This window comes from Xiphophorus hellerii, chromosome 7 (assembly GCF_003331165.1).
Source record: "Xiphophorus hellerii strain 12219 chromosome 7, Xiphophorus_hellerii-4.1, whole genome shotgun sequence".
Classification (NCBI taxonomy): domain Eukaryota; kingdom Metazoa; phylum Chordata; class Actinopteri; order Cyprinodontiformes; family Poeciliidae; genus Xiphophorus; species Xiphophorus hellerii.
In genome coordinates, this window is record NC_045678.1 from 11,820,386 (window position 1) to 11,846,655 (window position 26,270).

A 26,270-nucleotide genomic window follows, 5' to 3' on the forward strand; every position below is an offset into this window, starting at 1 on the left:
TCGTGTTGTAGCCCTGCTAACTTACAAAAGCAGGACTAACTTAGCCCATATTGTTGCTGTCGGTGACAAAATTGTATCACACATTTTGCAGTTGAGTTTAAAGGTGTAATTCACCTTTAAACAGAAGACAGTTTTAAACTTTGACGTTCTAATGTCAAAGTATGTTTAGGATGCATGCAAAACTAATGCAAAAGTAAAACAATCTAAATCAATAAAACCGTTTCACATTTTACATTACTTTCACTTAGGAAAACGCATTTCAAACCTGAAGTTTAGGTAAGATTAATAAAAGAATTCCATTTTAATTGGCATCTAATGGAATTTTGAAAAGTGAATTGGTGTACAAGTTTAGAAAAATAACACTTGCATGAACCGATATAAAATTGTGGAGATTTGAGTTATATTAAGATAACAAAAATGGACACTGGAAAGTCCCTTAAATCTTATAACTTGTTTAATCTTATAAGAGCTTCTCTGTCCTCTCTGAAGTTATTCAAACAAACATCTACTACAGGTGTTTCATGTTTAGTGATGGCAGAACTGGAATGACATTTAAATCTAAATAGTCCCATTAAGACAATTCACAGTAACATATTTATATACTGACATATTTTCTGATGAAACCAGTGGGAATTTGGTTCATCAGTTTCTTTCATATCTGTTGTTACCAATCCCAAACTCTCTTCCTTCTTTGCCCACACTTTCCTCTCAATTTTTTCCACTTCTCTCTATTTCCAGGCTGTCCCTAGTCAAGCAGAGAATCGATTTTTAAACAGGCAAGGCTCTGGGGACCGAGCAGAGAACCATTACTGGCCTCATTTAGGCTCTATTGCCACTGCGATGGCTTCTCAAGACAATAGGATAGAGTCTGTCATGGACACCAAAGTGTAAATGCACATTCCAACTGAAAACCGCTCAAGCCAGCATTTCCTGTCTTCTGAGAGCTTTATTTATTTATTTATTTATTTAAAGAGGACCATAGCGCTGCTTCTCCGCACACCAGTAATGCGGCTATCTATTTCACAGTTGCAAGCGAGAAATGAGGATATAGCTAATGTATGGTTTGATTTTTGCATGCTAGTTACTGTGTGCAGCTTTTCTCTCTTCTGCTTCTCCGATACTTTTTTTTTTGTGAACTCTGCAACATATGGTAGAGCTTCTCTACTGTAAACAGCGACTGCTGAGACCTCATCTGGGAACTGAGTTCCTCTATAGCAGCTGTACGGCTATCTGACAGCTCACACATGCAGAGCCAAACTCAACTATGTTATTCTATATAGGATTAAAATTTCTAGGAATCTTGCAGTCTAAGATTTCTAAAAGGACTTATGAAGATGAGAAATCCAGATCTGCATTGTTTTATTGAGGCAGAGGAATTGCAATAAAAAACTGTAAATGCCTGTCATATTAATCTCTTGTAGCCAAAATATTTTACTTTGGATGCTTCCTGATACAACAGCGACCACTGATTTAGAAAATTGTGTGGGCAATGGACTGAATATATGGATGTCCTCTAACAAGACATGTCAATATCAGACAGCAGTTTTGTAATCGAGGGAGATTATGCCCTCACTTTGATAGAGAAAATAATCCATTGTAAGTAATCAATAACTATTTGGTGGTTATTTTTATTCGCTTAAGCTAATGAGAAGATATTATTTAGCAAATCAATAATGATGCAAAGCCCTGTTGCCAGGGTGCAAGATTCACTCAAAAAGGCCATTTTTATTTCAGAGTAAAGCATAAGCTCAGAGATCACACATTTTCCTCTAGGAGTGTGTTTTTAGACTGAAAATGAAACGATACAGAACAAATTGGTATGCAATTTTGGACAACCCTGAAAATCCTAATAAATCATTTTGCCTACACAGCTGTGTGTGTAGGGAAAGATGATGCCTTTTCAACAATGAGAATAAAACATAAGCTAAATGAAACCTAGACTTTATTATATTATTATTCATGTAAACTATCAAACCTTCTGGAAATACAGATTTTATATTTTGGTAGAAGTTGTTATGTTTCAGAGTCCCAATATTGTCGTGATGCATCACTCTAGGTAGATCAACACTTAGTGAGCAAAACTTACTGCATAGATAATGATACTGTGTGATTTCTGATGTCTTAAGTTGAGATCAGACTACCCCCCCACCAGCTTCATTGTCTGCATAGAAGTAAAATATAGGTTCTGTTTTTCTTTTATAGGTTTTCAGAATATTTTCCTTAAGAAATAACTCTGTGATCCTTTCCTGACTGAAGCATGTTAAAGAATTTAACTGTTGTTAAATTTCTTTAGATCAAAGGATGATGTCTTGCTTTTTGAGATCTTTTAGACTTTCCACATTGTAAGGTTGGTTATATTAACTCAAATTCTTACTTGTAAATTTAACTTGATGAACTCATCATTTAACAAGATGATTACTCTTTTAATTATGTTCAAGATGGTTTGGATATATTTTTCCTCTAATAAATGAAATCATCATTTGGTATAAAGTCAAACCTATATTAGGACATCTTTTCTATACATTCACACAGATAAACATATTTGAAGTAATCAAACAGTCACTCTAAACCTAGAGTGGTTAACTAGACTGCTTCACATTAATATTTCCGCATATAAAACTATATAATTGTCTAGTTGTTCTAGGCTTTACTTTGGAAAATTAAAATATACAAAACAGGATTATTTCCAAGTAATTTTAACATGGCATACAAGTTTTCTATTAATAACACTTGTGTTGTTTGTTTTGAGGCTGTTTTATGATCTTTCGTTTTTCTGAGCAACCTTGACTCTAAGGTTTTTCTTTTTTCACCTCCACTTCAATAAAATCATAAAACCTTTGGACCCTGTGACAGCAACATCAGTTTTGACCTTGTAGAGCAGATGTATTCATTAGAGCACATGCAAACCAGCTGCATTTGATCAAAACTAAAAGGGCAACTTAAAAAAGGTCACCCATCAGCTTTCTATTTCAACTTATTCTACAAGTATTAATATAAGCCACCACATTTTATAAGTTCATGGAAATTATAATGTGGCAGTAGGATAATCTTGTCATAACTGAGCTGCTAATTAAACAGTGCTATTGTTGTTCTCAAAGGTTTGGTAATTGAAATTATATTAATAATAATTTGTATTTTATTTATGTATTGCAGCATACCATTCGATAACTGTGTTTCTTAGTTCTTCTACCTCAGCAGATGTGACATATGTAAAAGCCTAAAGAGACTGAATGATCTCTTTTAGCTTCAAGTGACTGTGATTACAAGGAGGGATTTGATTAATGGAAGTGGACTAAAAGTGCCCATCATATGCAAACCAAGAAAGTTGTTGTGTTGGTATGCTCTGATGCTCTCAAAGCTAATCCACTCCAACTTCAAATAGACACACTTCAAAGATTCAAAGTGATACAATGTCATGAACACATGCCAAATCATTGACAATTTCTTATCTTGTTTATTTACTATTGTAGTCTCTACATAGTGGCTACTCTCTGCAATGTCATGAATTAGATAATGCTATTTCTTATTAAAAGTGTCCCTTCATTGTTTTATCTTATTTTTCGGGAATAGTGTAATGTTTTTTTTTTTTTTGGTGTCAAACATGGTGGTGGCAGTATGATGCTGTTTTAAGGCTTTTCTTCAGTAGGAAATGACGTAGTCAAAGTTTAGACTTAATTTCAATTTAGAATCTTTTCCAAAATCTGAAAATAAATTGATGTTCAGACACACTCCATCCAATATGATGTAATTGTGTTTTGCTCATCTGCAAAAATAGTGGACAAAATATAACATTTCTAGATGCAAAATTTAGAAATATGTCTGAAGATTTCAGCTGTAATTGCAATTGAAAGGCGGTTTAATAAAGTACTGACACTGCTGTGCTGCATGCAAATTCTGAGGATGTTTTGTTTGGGACTGCGTGTCAAATAAACCATGTATCGTTTTTGTCCTCAAAAACACATGGAGAGTTGAGGTTACACCATGAAAAAACAAAATCACTAAAGGACAAATATTTTTTGCAAGGCGCTGTCCATTTAAGCTGCTGCTATTGACATGCAAGTGGATGTAGTGCAATCAATGTGGATTATCCACGCTCAGATTCATGTCTTAAAATATGGGAGTGATAAATGTAAATGTGTAGATATTCAATATTTTCAGCTATGCGCAGACTGAAATACAATTATGTCAAATATCTTACAATTAACTTCAAATCGCATAAAAAGACCGGCACGTCTGCTGCCATTTCCTCAATGACTCTTCAATTAGCAAGTCGAAGTATAATACCTTGGTATCCCTAGCTGCCTCTTGCACTACAGCAATAAAAGTAATGGCAATCCAAATGTACTTGATGCTAAAGACAGATACCATGTATTTTAAAAAATAAATAAATAAATAAAGACGTTGAGACATGGCAAAACCAGCTTAAAATGTGATCCTTAAAAAAGGCTTCCTGAATGAATCTTAAATGTTAAACGTTCTGTAGAATGCGGGATCTTGTGTGTTGGACTGGATGGTTGACAGTGTTTTTAGTCTTCCTGTGTGTCGGTAGTATTCCAGCTGCCCCCAGTGGGTAGTGTGCACTAAATGGTCGAGGAGAGTGTTGGCCCCTGCTCTCCATCAAAGGCTGCATTGACTGGGAGCACGAGAGCGTCTCTGCAGCCAGTCATCCTTGGACAGCTGACAATGGCCCGAGCACTGGGGACGAAGCTGAGAGCAATCAACAACAACTGGAGGAAAATGCTTCACTGCTGGTGGAAAGTTTCTCAACCCAGACCTCTGCAACAGCTAAGCTCTCTGCTCATGACCGATCATGAGCAAATGGATTTAGTTTGCCCTGAAGCTGTTTCAGTTAATTACTTACACAGTGTTGCTTTTTATAAGCCCGAATGTGTTCTTCATGCATGTGTGTTTTTTTAGAACGGCGCTGCGGCAGATTGGCTCAAAATTGTGCGGTAATTAATCTCACTCAGTGAAGAGGTGCATGTTGGGACTGAGGCAGGGCATAGCTCACAGCACCTTGCTCGTTAAGTCTAACCACCTATGGCCAGCCCCTAGAGAGTTAACCAGGTCCTGCCACGGTCAAATGCGGTCAAATGCATTTTAACAAAAGCACATTCAGCCCACCACCAGGCATGATGCTTTTTTGTTTCTTTTTTTTTTTTTCTGAGGCAAGGATTCACCATACTGCTGCACAGCAATCCTCACAGGACGCGAGGCACAACCTGACACATCTGACAAACAGCCGAGCCTATGAATACGCAGATGCTACATTGATGAGACATCAGCTCAGGTAGACATACAGTAAGGATCGTAGCCCTGTGCTAGCTCTCAGCATGAAAGTCTTTGGCACAGTGACACAAGCAAAACACCTATGACTCATTCATTTATTGTGTGTGTTCCAGTGATTCTTGTTCCTTTTCTTCTTTATCTCCACTCTGCCTCTTACTTGTTGCCTTTGATATTGTTGTAGCTAAACCTTCAGATGTGACAGTAAGATGCACCTGTGCACATATTAGCTGTTTAGATTTTTTTTTTTTCCCCCCAATGTATTAACAATGAATACAGCAACAGATTCAGATCTTTAAGAACACACTGCACTGATCAAGACAGCATTGATATTGGGTTCACAAGACAAGATTGCAGCACATTTTTTTCTTTTTGATTTTAGAAATCTATAGCCAGCATAGAGTTTTCCACTGAAGCTTTGACGATTTTTTTTTTACTTTGCATGTTTTATTCTCAGATGTTCCCAATGACGTTAAAAACATCAAATGCTCATTTTTAACTTTGGATCTCACTGGTTTTCTTAATCCCAAACTGTTTTATAGATTTACTGTGAAGCATTTAATTACTCAATTAAGCTTTGAACAACTGGAATATTTTAGAGATAATGAAATACACTTAATGCATCAAACACTTCAACAAATCGCATAAAAAGAAATATTAAATTAGTTTGGAACTCTTTTCAGATTAAGCGTCACAATTCCAACCCTTCTCCTTTTGTCTGAACTTGTGACCAGCAAAAGCACCCAGAAGAGAGAGACAGAATTAATATTATATCTTCAATGTTTTTAAGTATTTATTCATTTAAACCTGGTTTGTTTTGGTATTTTATGGTAAGTCTTTCAGCCCCACATTAACAACAATTCAACCAGTAGTACGATTTATACATTATATTGGAAGTGGAGGGGTTAACATCGTCCACTGTGACTTCAGCTGGGTGGGACTTCTGTGAGATGTCCACGCTGCCTGTGAGTGATTTAATGCAAGTGAAGATCAGGCTTCAACATCTGCTGCTCTTTGAGGAGAGAAAGTATAACGTATACTTCTATGTCTCTAAAAGTCTTCCAGAGGAGCAGAAAAAGTAATATAATTGACGGTCCTACCTGACTCAATACAGGAAAGAATTATTCAGATTTAATGCAGTGAGAATTTTTTTTTTTTTACAGTATATGCAAATATCTGGCTTCAGCTGTATATTGTTAACTTGTCAAAGAGTATGTCTCTGGACGAGTTAAAAAAATAACATTATAATCCTAGAAAAAAGCATGATGGGAAAAATACCATGAATACATATGACATGACATCAGCTTATGATTGGAACAGAGGGAAGTCTTTTAACCTGACAATCTCTCATTCAACATTAATTTTTCTCTCATGCAATTTTGAGCACAAAAGGAGTATTGGTCTGCTGGCTGTAACTGTTTATGAGAGACGACCATTTTCACCATATGTTTTTGCTCCTGTGTATTGTCATAATTATTTTACCTCTTACGTTAAACACCTTTAATGCTAAAGCAGCATGACAAAAGAACATGCAAACCTTATGCACAATTTAGCTTCTAACATTTGACCTGTAATGCACAAGCTTTTCTTAAATAAAAGCAATATTTTGCATTTCACATTCACTAAATGTTTGAAGTGAACAAAGGACTTAATGTACATGAGGTTCATTCTTTTCTTCAAAAGAGAAAACGTATGCCATGACTGTTTGTTGAATGCCGAGATTGTTTGTGTCCAGGTAAGGCAGAGAGCCAACTCTCACTATGAAGATGTGCTTTGCCTAAAACTACAGTGGAGGCTACCTTGAAATTGGATTAAATCCACTAAATGATCAGTCGTCCACTGCCTCACAGAGCAAAATTGTGGAACAATCCTTCAGTTTCTCAAGGTGGCACAGCAATATGCTGTAGAAACTGACACAAACCTTGAATCTTAATCTAGTGTGAATCTTCTGCTTCTGGAGAGATGAATGAGGAAAAAAATGTGCTGCGAGACTAACATACCTGGATAAGACATGCAGGAAATGTGTGTTCCTAACAAAATGCACAATGTGGTAATTGAGTTTGGGGAAAGATACAGATATTCTTGGAGATACAGTCACATATTCTACTGCAACACGAGGCACATCCCTCCACTTCTTTGTCAGAGGAAGCCAGCAGGCGTGGTTGGGCCCTGCCCCTCATTTTCTGGTTTACAAGCAGCAGGCGAACTGCATGGGTGCTGCTGTGTGTGATGATGTGTGCATGCTTCATGCATCGCTGAATCGTTGATATCACGCAATGCCTCTGTGTGTGTCTTCTCAAACACACCTGCTCCTGAAGCCTCAGAGTAGGAGTTTGGCACGTGGTTCACAACACAGGCGATACCATATCTGTGTGGGACTGTGGTATGTACTGTGTAAAGTGCTGTTTGTGCTGTACTTGTTTTTTTTTTTCTTTCCAAGTCGCATATCTTTATGCTTCAGTCAATGTGGAGGTTGATGAGAGATGGGTTTGGAGAGATTGATCAAGTTCCTGTTTGTACCTGCATTGCTCTACTCAATAGGGCAACTGCCTGTGTTCATGTGGTCAAAGGGTGAAAGGCAGGGTGTATTCCCTGGACAGACTGCCTTTCTGTAACCCACAGATAGATTAGACAACCATTCACTCCTATAACCGAAGGCGATTTAGAATCTCCAGGGTAGCACAAATCTGCAGAAAAGTTAAACATCATGGGTAAAACATGCAGGAAATCCTGGGATGGATTAAAAGATGAAACTTTACTTCCATGAAACAACATTTCTAACAACTGGCTCACTGGGCAGTGTGTTCTTAAAGATCTGAATCTGTTGTTGAATGTTTTTAGTCATTCAAACCCTTCTGGTGTCCTGAGAAAGGACTAAAAACTGAAACTCATGTTGACCTCTCATTCATTTATTACGTCTTCATAGCGCAGTAATTTTATATAACTTAATCCATATTCTGTTTTAACTTCGTTTCTACATTTTGGTTCTGTGCAATCTGGTTGAAAGAATAAATTTTTTATAAAATGTTTTGTTTTAGCTTGGATGATAAATTGAATATTTCTTATCTAAATGTTTTATATCTACTGCTCATTTTTTAGTGCAGTAAATAGAAATACTATTGTTCTTGCGTTTGCCCTGTTTTACATTTTATCTGAAATTTTATGTTGGTTGCCAAAGAAATTATTACTATTTTAATCACTTTCTGTATTCGCTGTTCTGAATGTTGTTTCCAAGCCCTTTCCCTAGTTTTTACCTTATGATTGTTTAATTAATTTACTTGACCTTCAAATATTGTGATGTTTTAAACACACAAAACCTCTTTCCTAGTTTAAAGCCTCTTCAACAAAACTTGATCTAGAATTTAAACAGATTTTTCTTTAATATAGAGTTGATGAATAGAAATATAATTTGTTGTCACAGCAGGCAAATGCAAGTGTTATAGCAGGAAGAAAAGTGGAGAAAAAGTATAAATATATATTAATGAGAAATTTACAATGTAAAATTAATACTGTGCAGCTATTAAGAAGATAGCATGCTCAGATTAAAATCAGTATGCAGCTGAACAGGTTGATTTAATGTGTTGCTAAATATCACATTTTGATTGTGTTTATATTACAACTTTGTTGAAAACGTAACTTTTTTCGCTACTGTGCTAAAACTTAAACCTTTACTGCTTCATCTTTTTAATGAGAGAAGTTTTTTTTAAAAAAAAAGTATTTATCACTTAAGAGTTGCAAATAATCGCCTTTGTTCTAAATGGCTGCATGACAGTATGTGGGACAGTATGATAACTAGCTAAATTTCAAATGATACCATATGCACAACAATCAGTAAAATGAAATGGTAACATTTCATTGTTTAAAAAGGCTGCTGGTCTTTTGTCAAATAATGACAAATGTTCATGAAAGCTAAAGTCACATTTATGTACAATACATGCCAGTCCTGCATAGAAACCTACTGTGCAAAGGTGCTTGAGGAAAGCTTTCTGACCTCGCAAAGGTGATTTGCATGCCATCCAACTGCTGTGTGGGTTTTGTTTAAGAGTTGTATAATATTAAAAGCACCTTTAAAAGTTGAGTGACAGAGAAAAGAGAATACGGCACCGATCTTCAATTGTTGCTGCAAATAGTGGCATTCATTACAAGGGTTAACAATGAGTAGCTGAAACCTCTGCTTTATGGAATCCAAAAACTGCTGTTATAATGTCTGTTAATGCTTTTTCCACAACTGGTGCATCAAGAAACACTTTGTTTTCTCAGAGTAAGAAGCGAGTCTGACGTGCTGACCATTTCGGCTTTACCTCTTACAAGCTGCTTTTTAGCACTTATGTCTTTCAGTGACAGCTGCTTTGTGGTGAGATTGCAGAAAGTCTTAGAAAGCGAAGCGGTAAAGAGAGGTGGATGGGCAAAAGAGTTTGTGTTCATGGTGGTCCAGTGACATACGCGATGCCCTGTCTGTGCAGGAGGTGACAGAGGTCATGGTTGGCAGGACATGAATACTCCGAGCTTATGAAGGCATGAAGAAATCATCTGAACAAAGAGAATGAGTCACTGACATTGCTATGCTGCGGAAGACTACTGAAAAAATGTAAACTAAGGGACAGGGACTAACAATCATCTGCAGACTTTTGACTTGTCATCTATTTGTGTCAACAAGCTCTATTGTATCCTTTAAAATGTTTTTTCCCTGTATTGTGCAAAAATAAGATATAAAAAAAGTTAAGTTCATGTTGCCCATCTTGACTTGATGTTGCGCTGAAGTGAAATGATCTCGGTTTGTTTCGTCCATTTCATTCCACATCGTCGTTGTATTCGTATTTTCACACAACCAATCGGCACCAGAATAAACTCAAATTAGATTTTCCCACAGGCAATGTACCCAACACTGCTTTGCTGGAGTGATGCTACAGTAGTGAGAGAATGACATTAAGCAAATTAAATACATAGTCATTTGGAATATTATTGAAAAAGTTAATTTATTTTTACAATTTAATTTAAAAAAAAACATAACTCATCTATCTTACTGATACTTATTAAAAGTTTGTGTGTTAATTTTAAAAAAATGATTATGTTACAGAAAACCTCAAATTCAGTTTCTCATGAGATCTTATTTTTTCATTACATGAGGACAATGTGGAGCAGATGTGTCCAAAGTCGGTTCTCAATGCATGTTTCGGTTCTCTTCCTGGTGTTGGTTACTGCCTCCTTGTTCTCTGACTTCTAATGAGCCATGATTTGATCTCCTGGGTGTGTTGTACCAGAACTACAACATGCAGGATACCAGCCTTTCAGGACTGACTTGGCCATCCCTGATGTAAAGAATTTTTGATACAGAAATGTGAAGCTGTAGCCTTGTTATCATCTACACAGACACAGGGAAGACTGCTGACAGCTACAATGATTCAAATCAGAAAAGATCATTGCTGCAGAAGCTTACTTTTCAAATGACCATATCTGAGGATGTCAATGTGAAAAGGTGCACAAAGGAGGATGGAAAACATGGTCTATGGTTCAAGTCAGTGCTTCAAGGGTGACTACACACGGACATCCACGACATGGGATACAGGTTTTCACATTCATTGTATTAAGTCACTCTTAAGTCAGAGATGTCAGAAGCATCTTCTGTGGGCAACGAGGAAAATTGATTGGGCTATTGCTAGTAAAATTTACATTTCATTTAGAAATCAAAAATTTGAAGAAAGAGTGGAGAGACACATGATCCAAGCCTCTAGAGATCCAGTGTGAACCTTTCACAGGCAGTGATGGTTTTGTGAACCATGTCTTCTGCTGGTGTTTGTCCACTGCGTACAATCAAGTGCAAAGTAAGCACAGCCAGGAAATTAAGGGCACTTCATGCTTCTCTCTGCTAACGAGCTTTGTGTTGATGCTGATTTAATTTAATTTTTAAGCCAGATTTGTAGCACCAGTATCTGGTTTAATGACCATAGTATATAATGCTTTGGTGATAATGTACAATAAGGACCCTGTTAGGACCACAGAGCCTTTATCTGTCTCAAGAGATTTTAAACATGATGCTGCGACATGTGACATCCTCTTAGTTAGGTTGCTCCAATGTTTTTGATTTGTGGAAATGTTTCTTTATCATTCATTTAATTTTTTTTTCTTGTACGCCTATTTTTTATAGACATTCTGGCTTTTTAGAGATAAAGAAGGGTCAGTTGCAGATGTTCTAAGAGGACTGAGGACTCTTTTAGAAATTGCATAATTAAGATAACCCTAGATCCCAGAGAAAGGAAGCATCAATTCAAGCCTCAACAAGTTCATTGCCAAATTTTTAGACCTATTTTTTCCCCATACAAAGAGGCACAAATCCAGTGTCATTTAGCAGAATGTTATTGGCAACGTGGTATTTTGTCAACCAAAAGTTGTTTTCAAGCACGCAGCCAGGAGAGAAAGGTATATTTTTCTGTTTTTAAACGGAGGGTTGTGAGTACCTCGGAAACACACACTGAGAGAGGCTCTTTTCATCAAGTATGCAAATCTAGAGAGCACGTGACTTTCTGCATATTCCAAGGTCCCCTCTGGCTCAGTCTCTCCTAGTTTCAGTCCTCAACGGCCAGGGCTCCATTTTCTCCCTTCTGGTCTATGATCTGAATTTTCTGTTGTAGTCGAGTTTTTCCACTTGAAAATATCAGCTCTGCTCATTTTTGATAACTGTTCCCGAAGATTAAGAATTTATCTTATTACATCATACCACCTCAAGGAGAACATTGATTGTGTCACACTATAATTTTAGACACCTTAGAAAGGCAGAATAGACTTCTCTTTTTAATAAAAAAAGACAGCAGATTTAGTAAGAATAAGTGTTGCGCAGATCTGCTCATGGGCTCAGATGTGGGTGTGTGAACACACACGTTTGTGTGTGCATAAACACCTGCACTAGTGTGCCACTCAACAGCACTTCTCAGGAGGTGAAAGCAATCTGGTCCAATCAGCAGCACCCTCAACTCAGGTAATATAAGGAATCCACCAAACATTTGGCTGGTTTTGCAACAGAGCTGAGGAAGGCAAACACAGTGTCCAAAGCAGCATTTCATGGGAAAGGGACTTAGATTAAACAAGGACTACCGGTAAGTTGTTCACTGGACTCAGTTGAAATGTAATTTGACTTTGGTTTTGCATTTGATAAAAAGAAATACAGTTTGCACTGCAAGTTTTTTACAGTTTGACTCTATTAAATGCATATTTAAGATATGTACTGTAAAAACTTGTGTCCTGAGGAAAAGAAAAAATGTAATTCTAAAATGTTTGGATTTGTTTGATTCAACCAAACACAGAATTCAATAATTTAATACTTGAATTCATGGTTAAAATTGAAAGAAATATATGTCTAAGGTTAAAAATGGAATGGATCATTAAGGTAAATTATTAACTTTAAACCAAATGTTTAAAATGTGCGTTAAAATCTTTTTTAATGTGTTTTGTAGGTTTTTCACCCCTTCATTGATTCACACTCACTGGTGAAAATATAAAAAGTTTGAGTGAAATCCTTGAAGAAGTCTCTTCAAGTACTCCTTTTCAAGTGTGGAAAGCCATAAAATTATAGAACACTTGACAATAAGATACTTAACACATTGAAATATATTTTAATAAAATTGGTGATTAATTGCATTTCTTTCTGATTGTAATTTAAAAATAGAAAATTGATATCCACATAATCTAGAAAACATAAACCTCATAAAGCACATACATAACAAAATCACTAGTTTTTGTAATATGCCAATTATCTGAGCAAAAATATAGGATAAATGTAGTTTTGAAAAATGAATTTGATGTATACAAGTTAATATTACACCTGGTTTAATAATTTACAAGTTATTTTGGGAAGGAAAGAAATTGGAGAAAATAAACAGTTTGATAAGTAAAAATAATCTGTTAAAATATGGTTTCTATCATTTTAAGGGTGAAAATGTTAATTGTTGTTTTTTGGATGTTTTCAAGTTTTCTGTGTTAGACATAAAACTAAGGTAAAGTAATAAAGGTTTGAAAGTAGAAGGGTGTTGGGCTTGTATTTAATTTAATTATTTGAATGTTTTAATTATTGTTTTTCAATAACTTGGCACAAACCTGAATGAAGATTTTATTGAGAATAGAGTCAATCTAATAATTATTTTAGTAACGATTATTCTTTTGACTAGTCTGAGGATTAATTGGATAAAAAAATTGCACTTTCTGCAGATTTTTCATTCAGCAATTCAAGATAATTTTAGACAGTATAAAAATATGCAAACAAATAAATAATTGTTCCTTTTTCAAATAAGAAACTTTTGTTACTCCTAAAATGCCATAATATAGTGTTCCTTTAGTGAACGTTTGATCGTTTGCATCAAAGGCAGTGCAGAGTTAGTCTTGATTATTTTACTCAGTTATTTAAAATTCAAATTGATTAGTAAAAACAGCTTATTTGGAGATTCTTTTTTTAACCCAGTAAACTAAAACTATGCCACTTGAGGAGTTCTGAGATCATATTTACAGACAAAGTATCTTAAAGTGTATGTATTGTTTGTACAGTTTTGGCTTGATTGCTGCTCTGACTGTGTTGTTTTACCAGCAAATCTCCTCTTCTAGAGTCTAGGTATTCCACTTACTGATTATTTGACTGCTAAATTAGCAGAGGATTGTTTTAATAATCGACTCATCATCATGAGGCTATTAACCGTTTCAGTTCTGATTGAGAACAAATGAATGTTTTTCCTTGTTGCGCTAAAAAAAACACACGTGAATTGAATGTATAAAAATTAAAGTGTTAAAAAATATTTAACCAATTTAATTTCGATCAGTTAAATGTTTAACATTGTGCAAACCCATTACATGCGACTGACTACTCTTTAGTGTTTTACTGCAGGTAAATGGGGGTTATTGAAAGGTAATGCCGTCAGTCAATAAACGGCCACTTTGATTAGTGTATTCTTATTTCATTTAACATCAAATTTATACAGCCGCACAGGCTCTATTTCAGGAGCCAGCTATTACAGGGTAATTACTCCATGTTAGATTATGTCATTTACTCAGGGAAGATGAGGAGTAGAAAATGAGCCACCACCGTCAATTGATGTAAGATAAGTCGATCAGGGGAATAGGCGGTATATTTGCTTGATCTGTAAGTCACAAGGTGATGTGAAATTCCGTGTGAAGTGTCCCACCACTTGCCTCTTTTTGTAATGGAAGTGGTGATTAAAAGCTATGTTTCTCACACATGTAATTATTTCTTTATTGATTTGTCAGCATTCCTAGAAACGGCTTCCAATGAAAAATATCCATGTGATCATCGCTTGTCTCAATTACAATGGTGAAAGAAAATCGTTACACAAAATACCCTGAGGGCAGCGTTACAAAATGTTGTTGGGTCAATGTTCAGGTTTTGTGTTGACAAGTGGTTGTGCAAATGTGTGTGAGTGGAGAGTGCCTTGATCACATACATGGGCACATGACTGATGGCCCTTCTTTCTCTCTCTCTTCTGCCAACACCTCTCCCCCTACTCCCTTTCTCATCTTTTTTACTATTCTCTTTTCAGGCTTTGAGGACGGGGGAGGAAGATGAGACCTCCCAGCCCTCTCCTGATCCTGCTGTACTTCACCCTGTCCAAGAGTGTGAAAGTGGTCTCAAAGAGAGGCTCAGGTATTTAATGAGCCTTACCTATCTCCTTTGCATGAGTGCATTGATTGTCGCATGTCTTAATATTGATGATGCCACGTTATAATGTGTTACATCTGTCACTGGCACAGTTGCAAGATTATACTGGTGAAGCTTTATAAATTACTATATAATACTTCCCATCGAAGCCTTCAAGGCACTCGGAGAAGGTGGTAAGGGGATCAAGAAATTAAAAATAAAAACAATGCTACAACATTATTTAATCCATTGAATTAAAGTGAAATTAGAGTGTTGCTCAATGTCAAAAGTGTAAAATGAGCTTCATAGATGTCTTCTTGTTAACAAGAAGTCATGCAGTACCAATCATGTCCTGAAATGGTAAATATTAGTTAATTTTCTGAAAGTTACAGAATGCCATGTGTGGAGGCTCACCTAAAATTACCTTGTTCTGGGCAAGTTGTTTTTGCTTCAGTGGTTTTATGATCAAAGTGTATCATGTCTCATTGAATGTAATTCTCAGAAGACTTCTGTAGGTACACTTATTCTATTACTTATGAAGCCATGTAGTGAAATAGCCAACTGTGGTTAAGATGACTGTGTAAGTTCAAACTTACCTCACAACGTCTCTAGTTTACAGAGAAGATTAAACTTATCCACTGAGGGGCAGAAGGACAAACAATCAGGATAAACAACCAACCGGAAAAAACAATTGTCATGTAAACACCCCAACCAGAATACAGTACACAGTATTGGTTTGTTGTGATGTGCTTGTTAATCTTTATTTGAAACCTTTTAATTAAAGTTCATGCATGAATATTGCTTTGCATTACACATTTTGACTGCGTTACCTGAATCCAAAAGATTGCTCATTTTAAAAAAATTAAAAAGTGCCATAATGTAGTTAATTACATGGATATAATAATCTGAATCTGAACTGTTTTTATTATGTTTGGGCCAGCAACGAAGTTCTATCAAACAAAATGAAATATCTGGCATTAGTTGAGCCAATCAAACCACAACCTGGAGATTCTCCATTGCTGAGTGCCATAGTAAACGAAATCATTGGAGAGCAAAATCCTGTTCGCTCACGCCCTGCCCATATTCACGCCCACAATAGTGAAGAACAGACTGTAATAGAGACACTACCAAACTGGGGTACAACCGAACCAGGTATTACCCAGTTAGAGTGAGACTTGACAATGGAAAACCCTCTTTCGATTCTGCAATTGAGGTTAAAAATAGTTATTGCTTAGAAAGGTTATACATGCTTAGAAAGGTTACAGGTCATTGCAATGACTGTTACCGTCTCCACAATAGAAGCACTGTTTTGCAATTTGGTTATAATTGCAGTTTCTTTTCCTTAATTGTGTCTTAGGTGAAGAGTACACAACTTAATGAAAAGATATACAGTGTACATCTTTAAACTTGTCCACCCTAACTCGATACGGACTGAGAGTGATGGCTCCCGAATGATCCAATTTCTCAGTGAGAGGGGTTACCAAGGGTTAATGTGAAACTCATTTTGGTTCTAAATGCCAGAAAATTGAACATCAATTCTGAACAAATGCATAGGTCAAAAAAGAAAATAGAGTGCAAAAAGACTTGGAGTTGAAACTTTTCATGACATGAATACTGGTGTGTTAAAGATGGAACCACCTATGTGAATCCAAGCTGCCAGTCAGAGTAAAAGGGAGATGCATGATATTCTTAATTTGCACATCCTGTTTTCATAATAGTGTAGCAGTAGGGGTGAATTACCAAAAAACACCAGAATTTTTAGGATACTCGTTCAAAGCACATCTGTGGTAGGACATAATCTTATAGTTATTTTTTAAAAATGTGTGTGTGTTCGTTTTGCAAACACATACACAAACATATTTCTGTATTTCTTGGTATGGTTGTATTGCAGACATAGTTGGATTTACTTACAGTAGCTCTTTAAAGGGTGACCTTTATCCAAGCATTAGTGTTTTAATGGCAAATCAACAAGCGAGCTAGAGACAAAGAACAGGAAGATAACTCATCAGTAACTTATGGGATGTTACAAATAAAGAACAAAGCAATCTTTATCCACTTTTTACACACTCAGTCCCATTCAGTGCGACAGGAGGGTGGAACTTTTCCCAGCAGTCAATTGGCAAGATGTTGACCCTGGACACGTGGCAAGTCCATCACAGACACGCTTACACATAGCTGCTTTATTGTCAAGTTTATTGACTGCACCATTTTATTGTAGTTAACTCTTATACTGCTATCCACTGTTATGCTGTTTTTAGTCATTTTGCCAGTTTCATTTCATTCTCAACGTATCTGGTAATATTTTGGAATGCTGCTTCATTTTTTGTATCTGTATAAAAAGCAATATGATCATCTCATGATCAAAACGGTTGAAAAGTTGATCTTGAAAATATATGGAGAAAAAAACGACTAAATCAATAAAAATTCAGATTTTAGAGTTTCAATTCCTCTTCCTATTGTTTTCCTCAAACTGGTTAAGTTCTCACCTGCCCACTGGTGAGAACTCAACCAGTTCTCACCAGTGGAAAAGGGGAAATTTATGTGCCAAAAGAAAACACAAAAAAGGTGCTGAAATGTAAATTATTATTTTAAATATAATTGTGCAAACGTAGTAGAAACTGAATGCTGATGTGCAAGTGGCTAAGCTATTATATCTGCAAGTAAATCAAAAAGATGATTCAGTCGGGTGTTTGCTCAGACTTTCATGAATACTGTGAAAAGAGCAGCGAGATATAACTGATTATCAGTTTTGCTGAAAACCAAATGCACAATTACAGTCTACATCAAATAATAAATTGGCAACAGTTGCTCACTAACAAGCTGTTAGCTTTATGGACTGAATACAGTAACGCATTGCGAGACTAATTAAATACAATACATGGTATTTATGAGCAGAGCTATATTTAATAACTAAATGACTCTTTCACATTAGGCGTATTGGCGTTTTTGTAGCGTCATTACAATTAACTGGGACTCTGAATCCATGCATATTCCAACGCAAGTGGTTGTTGTGGTGGTCATGTTCGATTGTGCGTTTTATTGCATTTGTCAACACATGCAACTACCTTCGTTGTTGGATAGTTTGCTTCAGTGGAGTTTTTCCAGATTAGATACTACAGAAAAGCAGATGAATTGCGTGGCTCTGTTGGGTCCGTTTGGTCAAGTATTGATAGGAAAAAGTCAATATCGCCTTGTGAGCACAGGTCAGAGGTGAAGTGGCTACCACGTGAAATTGCTGTGTGCTTTAGTTTGGTGTGATTCTGAATCAAGAAGGCATTTGAAATGTTTAAACACTTAAAACTCACCTTAACTTCAGTTTCAAAAAATCCGGGTTATTTATTCATATGCACTGTATTATTAGTTTCTTTCCTATTATTTGCACTAGTCTAGTTTTTAAATGACACAGAAACACTGAACCTGCAATATAGCACAAAAAATAACCGGTTCCAATATGGCTGCCATCTTACCTGGGCACCTGTCTGAAATTAGTGTGTAGTTTTTACCTCCCTGAGTTACAAATTGACTTTGAATTGGAATCAATAAATCAATCCATTTTATTTGTGTATCAATTTTCAGCAACAAGACAGCTCAAAGTGCTTTACATCATAAAAGCACAAGAATACAAAGTCGTAAAACGACATACAATTGAGAAATCGGTGTCAAACATTACCTTTGCCACAACATATTCCTGTTTTATTTATTTTGAAGCAGTCGCCTGCAGAATAGCCTCTTATTGTCTTAATTTTTTTAAGTTTAAAACTTATTCATTTGGTACAGAAATATGTATTTGAAATGTGAAAAAATGTTTTTTCAATAAAGGAGTTTTCTCAAACAAACTTATTTTTTCCCTGCCCATGTCCCCCCTGTTTCCCTTCACTAAACTGAACTAAAAATTGGCTGAAATGGATAAGATTCATTAAGTAAAGGAGATTAAATGGCTGAATATACCCTTAGTGGATGCTTGTTTTTTGGTTCTTGGATTTTGGGCTTTCGTCTTCATGAGTGCTTCAGAAAAAGAGCTGTGAAAGGCATCCCCTGACTGCTGTTACCTTTTCTTAACCTAGCTTAATTTGAACAACTGAAAACCAGAAGTTAGACAGAGATGTGGACCATTGGTTGAATAACGGTTTTAACGAGGTGTTTGTGGGGCATTGTATTTCAGATGGGAATACTCTATTGTTTCTGGACTGAATGAAAGAGTTTGGAACTTGACTCCACAACATTGTGTTGATAGATACCAATGAGAAATCTCCTATAAAGGCTTTATTGGCCCTCAAGGGACCCTCGATGGAGCAACTGTTCCATTGATTTTTACTCTTAATGTAAAAGTGGCATTCCCTGCATTGTAATACCCTAAAAATCCAGTAATTATTCAATGTTGAGTCTGCGTGGGTTTGCACTGCCTGCAATAATGACTTTCCCTAAGGTGTGCAGACTTCATATGCCTTTCATTCTCGTTTTCTTTGTCTCATTCTTGGTGCTGCTGAAATCTTTAATGGCCAGGGAATCTCATTGGAATTAGATATCAGTTGGGTTGAACTATTGTTCCAGGTTTCTCAAAGTTGCTGTCTCTGCACATAGAAAAGGGGATGTGTGTATCAACCTCCTGCGTTTGACCCACATCCGTGTGTGCATATGCTGTGCTGCTGCAAATGAGGGTTTCTGCTGCAAGTACGCTGCGTGATTGTTCAGTGGACTGACCACGGCCATGCTGACACTGCTTGAGATTCACTCCCAGGGACGGGGAGCAGCCCTCTGACAGAAATGGACTGTCAGTGTTCATCCATCAGCATCCAGTTGTTCCAGTGGTGCTCACACCACAACACGTTAGACATTTGGCGTGAGAGAGGAGGCGATAACAAGGCTAGCATGTGTTGTGTAGGTGGTGCTGAAAGATGGATAGAGTGAGTGACATTCTCAACCAGTCGTCTAGTATTTGGTAAAAGAAAACCTTTACACTTTGTTGATGGTCAGCTTTATGCTGAAGCTGAACAAAAAGGTAAAGATTTATTCAGATCGGTTTGTACTGATCTCCTTTCTGTAGAAAAATTGTCAGTAATTCAGGATAATGTGACAGTGGTTAATAAGGCACTTTAAACTCCCTTGTTGGTGAAATGTGCTACACAAATAAACTTGACATGACTTAACAATAACCTGATAAACAGGAGACAGATGCTGTTTTTATTAATTCAGAAATTGGTATTTATTGTTTTGCTGTATAACAAAAAACCCCTTTTTTTTGCTGCAGTTTTGGCTGCAAGAGGCTAAAGTATTTGTCTATTTTTGTTTGTAAAATGTCTCAAAGCCAGTTAGGTTGGCTGAAGAGCATCAATAAACAGGAATTTTCAAGCATCCCTGCAGACACTATTGAACTTAGAATTAATGTGCTAAAGGGGAGATGTAACTTTTACTACTTTTTTTATTGCGGTCATGTTGGGTTAACATTTGACGAACTTATGCTTTGCGTAGTTTGGTTGATGCGCTACAAACAACATGATGGAAACATGTCTAATTCACATTTTCTATTTTTTTCTTTCTTGAGACATTTTAAAAAACTTTGCTCAAAATTTTCATGACTAATGACTAATGGATGAATACATAGCTGGTCTGGAATATTGTTTTATAACTTATAACTTTGTTCTGCTTTTAACCTCGCCACAACTTTATCCGAGACTTGTCTACTGTGTTTTTTTGTTTTTTTTTGTCTTCATGATGCTGTTTGTCCTCTAATGTTCTCTAACAAACCTCCAGCAGGTTTGTTAGAGAGGTATAAAATACTGATTTTATACTGGGATTAATTTACACACATGTAGACTTCAATGATTTGGTGACTTTTGAAAGCAGTTTGTTTTAATTTGAGTCTTTAGGTGCATCGTGGTATATGTAGTTGGCTACAAATGCTCACTGCACTTTTTGAAGCTACTTGTTTTTTCCCCCTTCCAATTTATGACTGTGCTACTTCGTGTTGTTTTAAACCAGATAAACTACTATGATGATGAATCTATTGTAGCAAAAGGCTCCTGGAGCTTTAATATTTTGGAAGAAAAGTGTGATCTAACAAGATGTCCAAGTAAAATATTTTAGAAAAGTGTTCAGGGACCTATTTCAATCAAATTTATAAACACAAAAAATATTTAAAATCCTTTAATTCTTTGACTTCATATTCTTCACTGTTCCCACTTTGAAGTGCGTAGGTAGAAAGCAAAAGAACTTCTCTCATTTGTTGAAGATAACCAATGTTCAGAAGTGAATAAGCATTTTGAATGAATAATGAAATATCGTCAAGAAAGGAGAATCAATCTGACTCCACAGTAGCAAGCAGGAACTTCTCAAACTGAAACTGAGCCAACAGTAATAAACTTGTACTTCTGTTGCTGAGACAAGTCAAATTGCTTGGCAAAGACAAAATCTGTTCTATGAGCACAGCACATAACCGTCTATCCATCAAAGTCGCCTCGTCAAAAGGGGGATTTTAGTGCTGTGCCATGAGGATGATGCCCAGGAAACAGTTTGTGTTGTGTTTTACCCCAGGCTTTCTAGACAATAGCTCTCATTATGGGCTATACACAGATGCAGCTAATTGCTACCTCACACAAACAGAAGTCAGTAAAAAGTCACAAAAGAGAAATCACATCGATAGGAACTCTGGATGCTATTTTAGTTAAAACTGTGTCTTTTAAACATACCTCTGCAAACTGTCTTTACTGGAGATTTTCAAATGTGGCAAGTAATTTGTCCGTGGAACATCATCGCACCGTACAAGACCTGTAATCTGAATCCTACATTGAAAACGTAGATTTTGAAAAAAAATAAATAAAAAATGTATACCATCCTCAACATTGGATGTTGCCATCACCCTAATCTTTAGCTCTCTTCAATGACTCTTTCCCAGTTTCAATTTGAACTTTTGCTGAGCCTCTCAAAATATTTCAATTGCCCTTATTCTAAATCTACCAGGGCCTTAGATCTTCTTTAACTTAATTTGCAAGAGGCATTTAAGTGAGAAATCATTTGGCATAAGTAAGTAGAGCCTTTTATAAACACAAAATTAAGAACCAACGTAAAACAGATGAGGGGAAAGTTGGTAATGTGCCTGGTGTATTTGCACAGTCAATAGTTGTACAAAAGATCTATTTTAAACAGCTGTTTAATTAAATTTTCTGTTTGAAAAACAACTAAATGCCATAATAATGAAACAATTATGGATGCTCACAAAGTGCTACTAGCTGTGACTGTGGCAAAAGCCACTGCAGTCAGCTGTCTCTGCACTCTGTTATGACAGCTTATTGCTACACAGTGCTGGCAGCAGAAGACATCAGGGACATTTGTGTGTTTGTATGTGTGTATTCACTGTCTGTAAGATTTCAAATTCATGTGAGCTATAACATGCAGACCTTGGTCCCCTCGTTGTTTCTCAAAGCAGGGATAAAGAAAAAGAAATGATGCGGCCAATATTCTAAATGACTCTGCAAAGTCTCGTTCCAAATCTCTGATAAGAGTGTGCCATAGATAACAGTAAATCTGACACGGCCCAGAGGCAATGTGGGAGATGAAGTCCATGGAGAGGATGCTTGAATAACCACTCGATAAGCACGAGGAGAGGAATGCAAAAATCCTGCCCGTCTGTCAGTCAGTTAATTTATTTGTCAAGGTTCTCTCGATTCATTCCACAAATCACACTGCAGCAATTTCTCTGACACTTGAAAACTGAAATGTGCTTCTCTATACATTTCCTCTGTCAAGTAGATGAGCTAAATGACACACACAAATAAGACGTAGAGAGACCTTGTCTCTGCTTGTCATGCTCATCTCATTCCCCAGAGGCCTCTGAGATGCTTGTATTGAACATTCATTCCCCTCATTTCTAGGGCAGGACATGAGCCTAATAGTTTATTGACGGATCAACTGTCTACTTTGACATCCAAACACACTAATTTATGGCTGCAGTCAATCGCTAGCAAAATGACTGATCACGCTGAGCCTTTAACTCAATACGCCTAAAATTAAACATCCTTGATTCAGCTGCTTTCTATTCTTGTTGTTTGAAACAGAGCACCAAACTGGTTGCATTTAAAGTCCTCTAACACTGTTGCATATCAGGTATAGAAAAAAAATGCAACTTTAGAAGAATCACACCTAAACATCTCCGTCATTCACATATGGTGGATTGCTACAAAATTTACTTTAACACTGCTTAAATGCTGTTGCGATGACCCAATAATAACAGTAACTGGTCTGATAAACAGAGTCAAAAAAGTATTGAAATATTCAGTATTTCAAATTACTTCATCAATTCAGTTCAGCCATTTTTTTTTACTTTAAATCATAACATTATGTGATAATTTCCTGATGATTTCCTTAGAATTTTCAGAATTTTTCAATATTTATTTATTTGTGTTAGCTTGTTTTTTGCTGATGTTTCTAAAAACAAGCTAGCAGATTTTTTTTTGGTTAACTACTGGTAACTACATTTCCAGTAATTAACCATATTATTATTATTATTATTCAAGTCCTGGACTAAACATGAAGTATTTCATTTTATGAGGTAGACTGTCTATTTTATATGAGAAAGAAGTTGCATATTAAATAGGCATTAAGTAATTGTAGACCACCTCAAAGTTGTTTTGTATCCAGATATTAGTGCCTGAGGTTTTCTTGCTGGGATTGTTTTATTCCCTCCAATGGAGGCAGCCTGAAGTGGCAGACATTAGTCCATTTACTTCAAACTTTACTGTAATTCAAAATTCATAATATTCTTAAATACTGACCAGTATCTACAGCATATAGATATTTGACATGTCTGTCATGATATGCGATACCTAAAACTTAAAAGAAAATCAGTTGGCTTATTTTGTACTTTGTACCAATCACCTCATTGTTTGGTCTATTTGTGCCCTAAAAGCTAGTGTGTTCTTTTGATGGAGAAGAAAGTGGCTTGATGTCAAATTTGTCTTTATGGGGAACTTTTGACTTAGCACAGCCTGGTTTCTGATTAGTTAGGCTTATAATTATTCATCCCACAGCAAACCGCACTATAAAACCGTGTAGGTGTGTTAAAAGAAACACTTCAAAGACTTGACAGAATACTTTTCTCAAAATGCATTAATGTCTTTCCATTTAGATCCAAGTAAAGTGTTTTTCGACACACCAGCGTACATCTCAAGATCGGAAACTGTGTCACGGTGGCTTAAGAATTCCAAGCTCATCATTTTTGCACGTCTCTCCTCTAAGCAGAAATGACAAATCAAGAATGTATCGACAGGTAGTCACCTTTGCTACTGTGCAAGGCATCCATAATAAAAGAAAGCAACAGAGGGAAAGATTTGTGAAAATGACAGGAAATGTCCATGCTGTTTTGTCCTTGCATAGTCATATTAAAATTGTACATATCAGGGATTGTACTTGTAATGTGAATGATAGATAAAATCCAAAAGGAGTTCATTGTAGATTTTTGTTTATTGTTTCCTGTTTGTTCACTACCCACACCAATTCACTACAGAGGCAGTTCTGGCCTGGTCAATACTTCTCTCTAAATGATGAGAAATGACCTGCACTGCAGTAACACAGTGCCAGCAGATTGATCACATGCAGACTACTTGAGATCGAGTGGCTTTTTTTTTTTTTTTGTAAAAAATGTGTTGTGAAAAAAGGAAGCTGTTTCTTTTGCCTGATTCACGGAAACTGCTCAGAAGAGGAAACTTTGTGTATTTAGGAGAAATTGAAGGACTGAAAATCAGCTTTTTCAATGGGATGTTTTTACCCACAATGTCACTTTTTCTGACAGCTTAGATTTCTAGATGACAAGAAAAGGCGAGCTCAAATAAAAATGAAAACAACTCTACTACTTTGTTTTGGCCCTCTAGGTTTCAACATGTTTTATTCAGCTAGCTCTTCAAATTGTGCAAAAGTAAGTCCCCTTTTCAACTCGGAAGATATCATCAGGCTCTTTCTTGTGTGAGTGTTTCAGAAATTCTGAATGTTTTTTGCTATTCCTTTTTCTTTTTTGCTGGAAACGGAGAATGTTCAGTGGAAGTTCTTATTTAACTTAGAAAGTAGAAAATCAAAACATTATGAAGCACCCTGTATGTGTTTATTTTATTACCTTGGACTCTTTTATTGAGCTCATTATTTATGGCTTATCTGTAAGCCATAATCATGTAAGATGCAAGAAACAAATGTTTGGAATATTTTGCATGAGTTTATACAATATGAGTGTCACTTTCTGAGATGACTGGCAAGAAATATTGCACTTTTATGCTATATTAAAATTTTTCGAGGTATACTAGTGGTGAGTGTTAGTCTGCTGTGGTTGCTCTTACAAGGTGTCAAAGGAATAGTGAGGGTTATTTTTACTGTATACCCATATTCCCCTTAAAAGACATACCTCACAGAAGATAACTATGACTGTCTCTTAAAATATTCAGTGAACCCTGCAAAAGACAGATTTGCAGCACCTTACAATGAGGGCCATGAAATTAGCTTTGTTACAGTAGAATAAAGAACAAAACAGAGTCAGAAACGCTCACATTCTTTCTTTGCAGTCTTTTTTTTATGCAGATGTTTAACCACTGACTAATTACTATCATCTTATAGTTATTTAACTAATTGTAATCTGATGGAGTTTATTGTTAGATAATAGATCTTTGCCAATTTGACCCTCATTTATTCCTTGTTCATATCAGATTGACTTTTAATTAATCATCACCTAACCATTACCCATTTACAGAAATGTCACAAGGAGTTCATCACTGGGTAATGATAACGTACCAGTTCTTGATTCATTGGTCAGTTATTTATTTAATGAATAAAGGCGAGAATATTTTGAGGCTTTCACGTTGTGAAAAAGTAACATGAATATTTAAGTAATATTTAGTTGAGCAACAGTTTGTTTTCACAAGACTAAGCATTGAAGTGTACGTGTAGCTTTACGGACGAACCGGAAAATAAATTTTATATCATCCCGGTCTCAACAAACGAGTGCCAGAGCGCATCGTGACGTTACATACCAGGTGGATGAGTTTCTGCGATGAATGCAGGCGTCAAATCTCGTCGCTAACATAAACACAAAAACTATAAATGTCTGGGCAAAGTGAGAGTTCATCTGTTAAACTGCCTGAAAATGAATACATAAACCAAAAGCTGGAGTATAGACATGTTTATAAGCGTATTTGTGAGCTTGCCTCTTTATTATTAAATCAAATATAATTTTAGATTTTTGTATAGCTTTTCTTCAGGTTATCTTAGAAAGTGAGTTATTATTGCTACAGGTTAATTTTCTAAACTACAGAAAAGTTATTGTTAGGGATGCTCAAATATGAAAAATTGGATTGATGTTTATATCCAATAGTAA

At 36.1% G+C, this 26,270-nt stretch overlaps 1 protein-coding gene across 6 annotated transcripts in view; it reads left to right on the top strand.

Annotated features, from left to right (window-relative positions):
* il1rapl1a (interleukin 1 receptor accessory protein-like 1a) overlaps positions 1–26,270 on the top strand; it is a 208,557-nt gene that overhangs the window by 16,437 nt on the left and 165,850 nt on the right. For 4 of the 6 annotated variants that reach the window (XM_032567301.1, XM_032567304.1, XM_032567305.1 and 1 more), the window contains exon 2: positions 14,823–14,926. In XM_032567301.1, the coding sequence (XP_032423192.1) occupies positions 14,845–14,926 (82 nt within the window). In that variant the 5' untranslated portion in view covers positions 14,823–14,844. Of the gene's footprint in view, positions 1–5,168; positions 5,291–14,822; positions 14,927–26,270 lie in introns of all 6 variants that reach the window. The other 2 variants (XM_032567302.1, XM_032567303.1) reach the window with 2 other exon arrangements.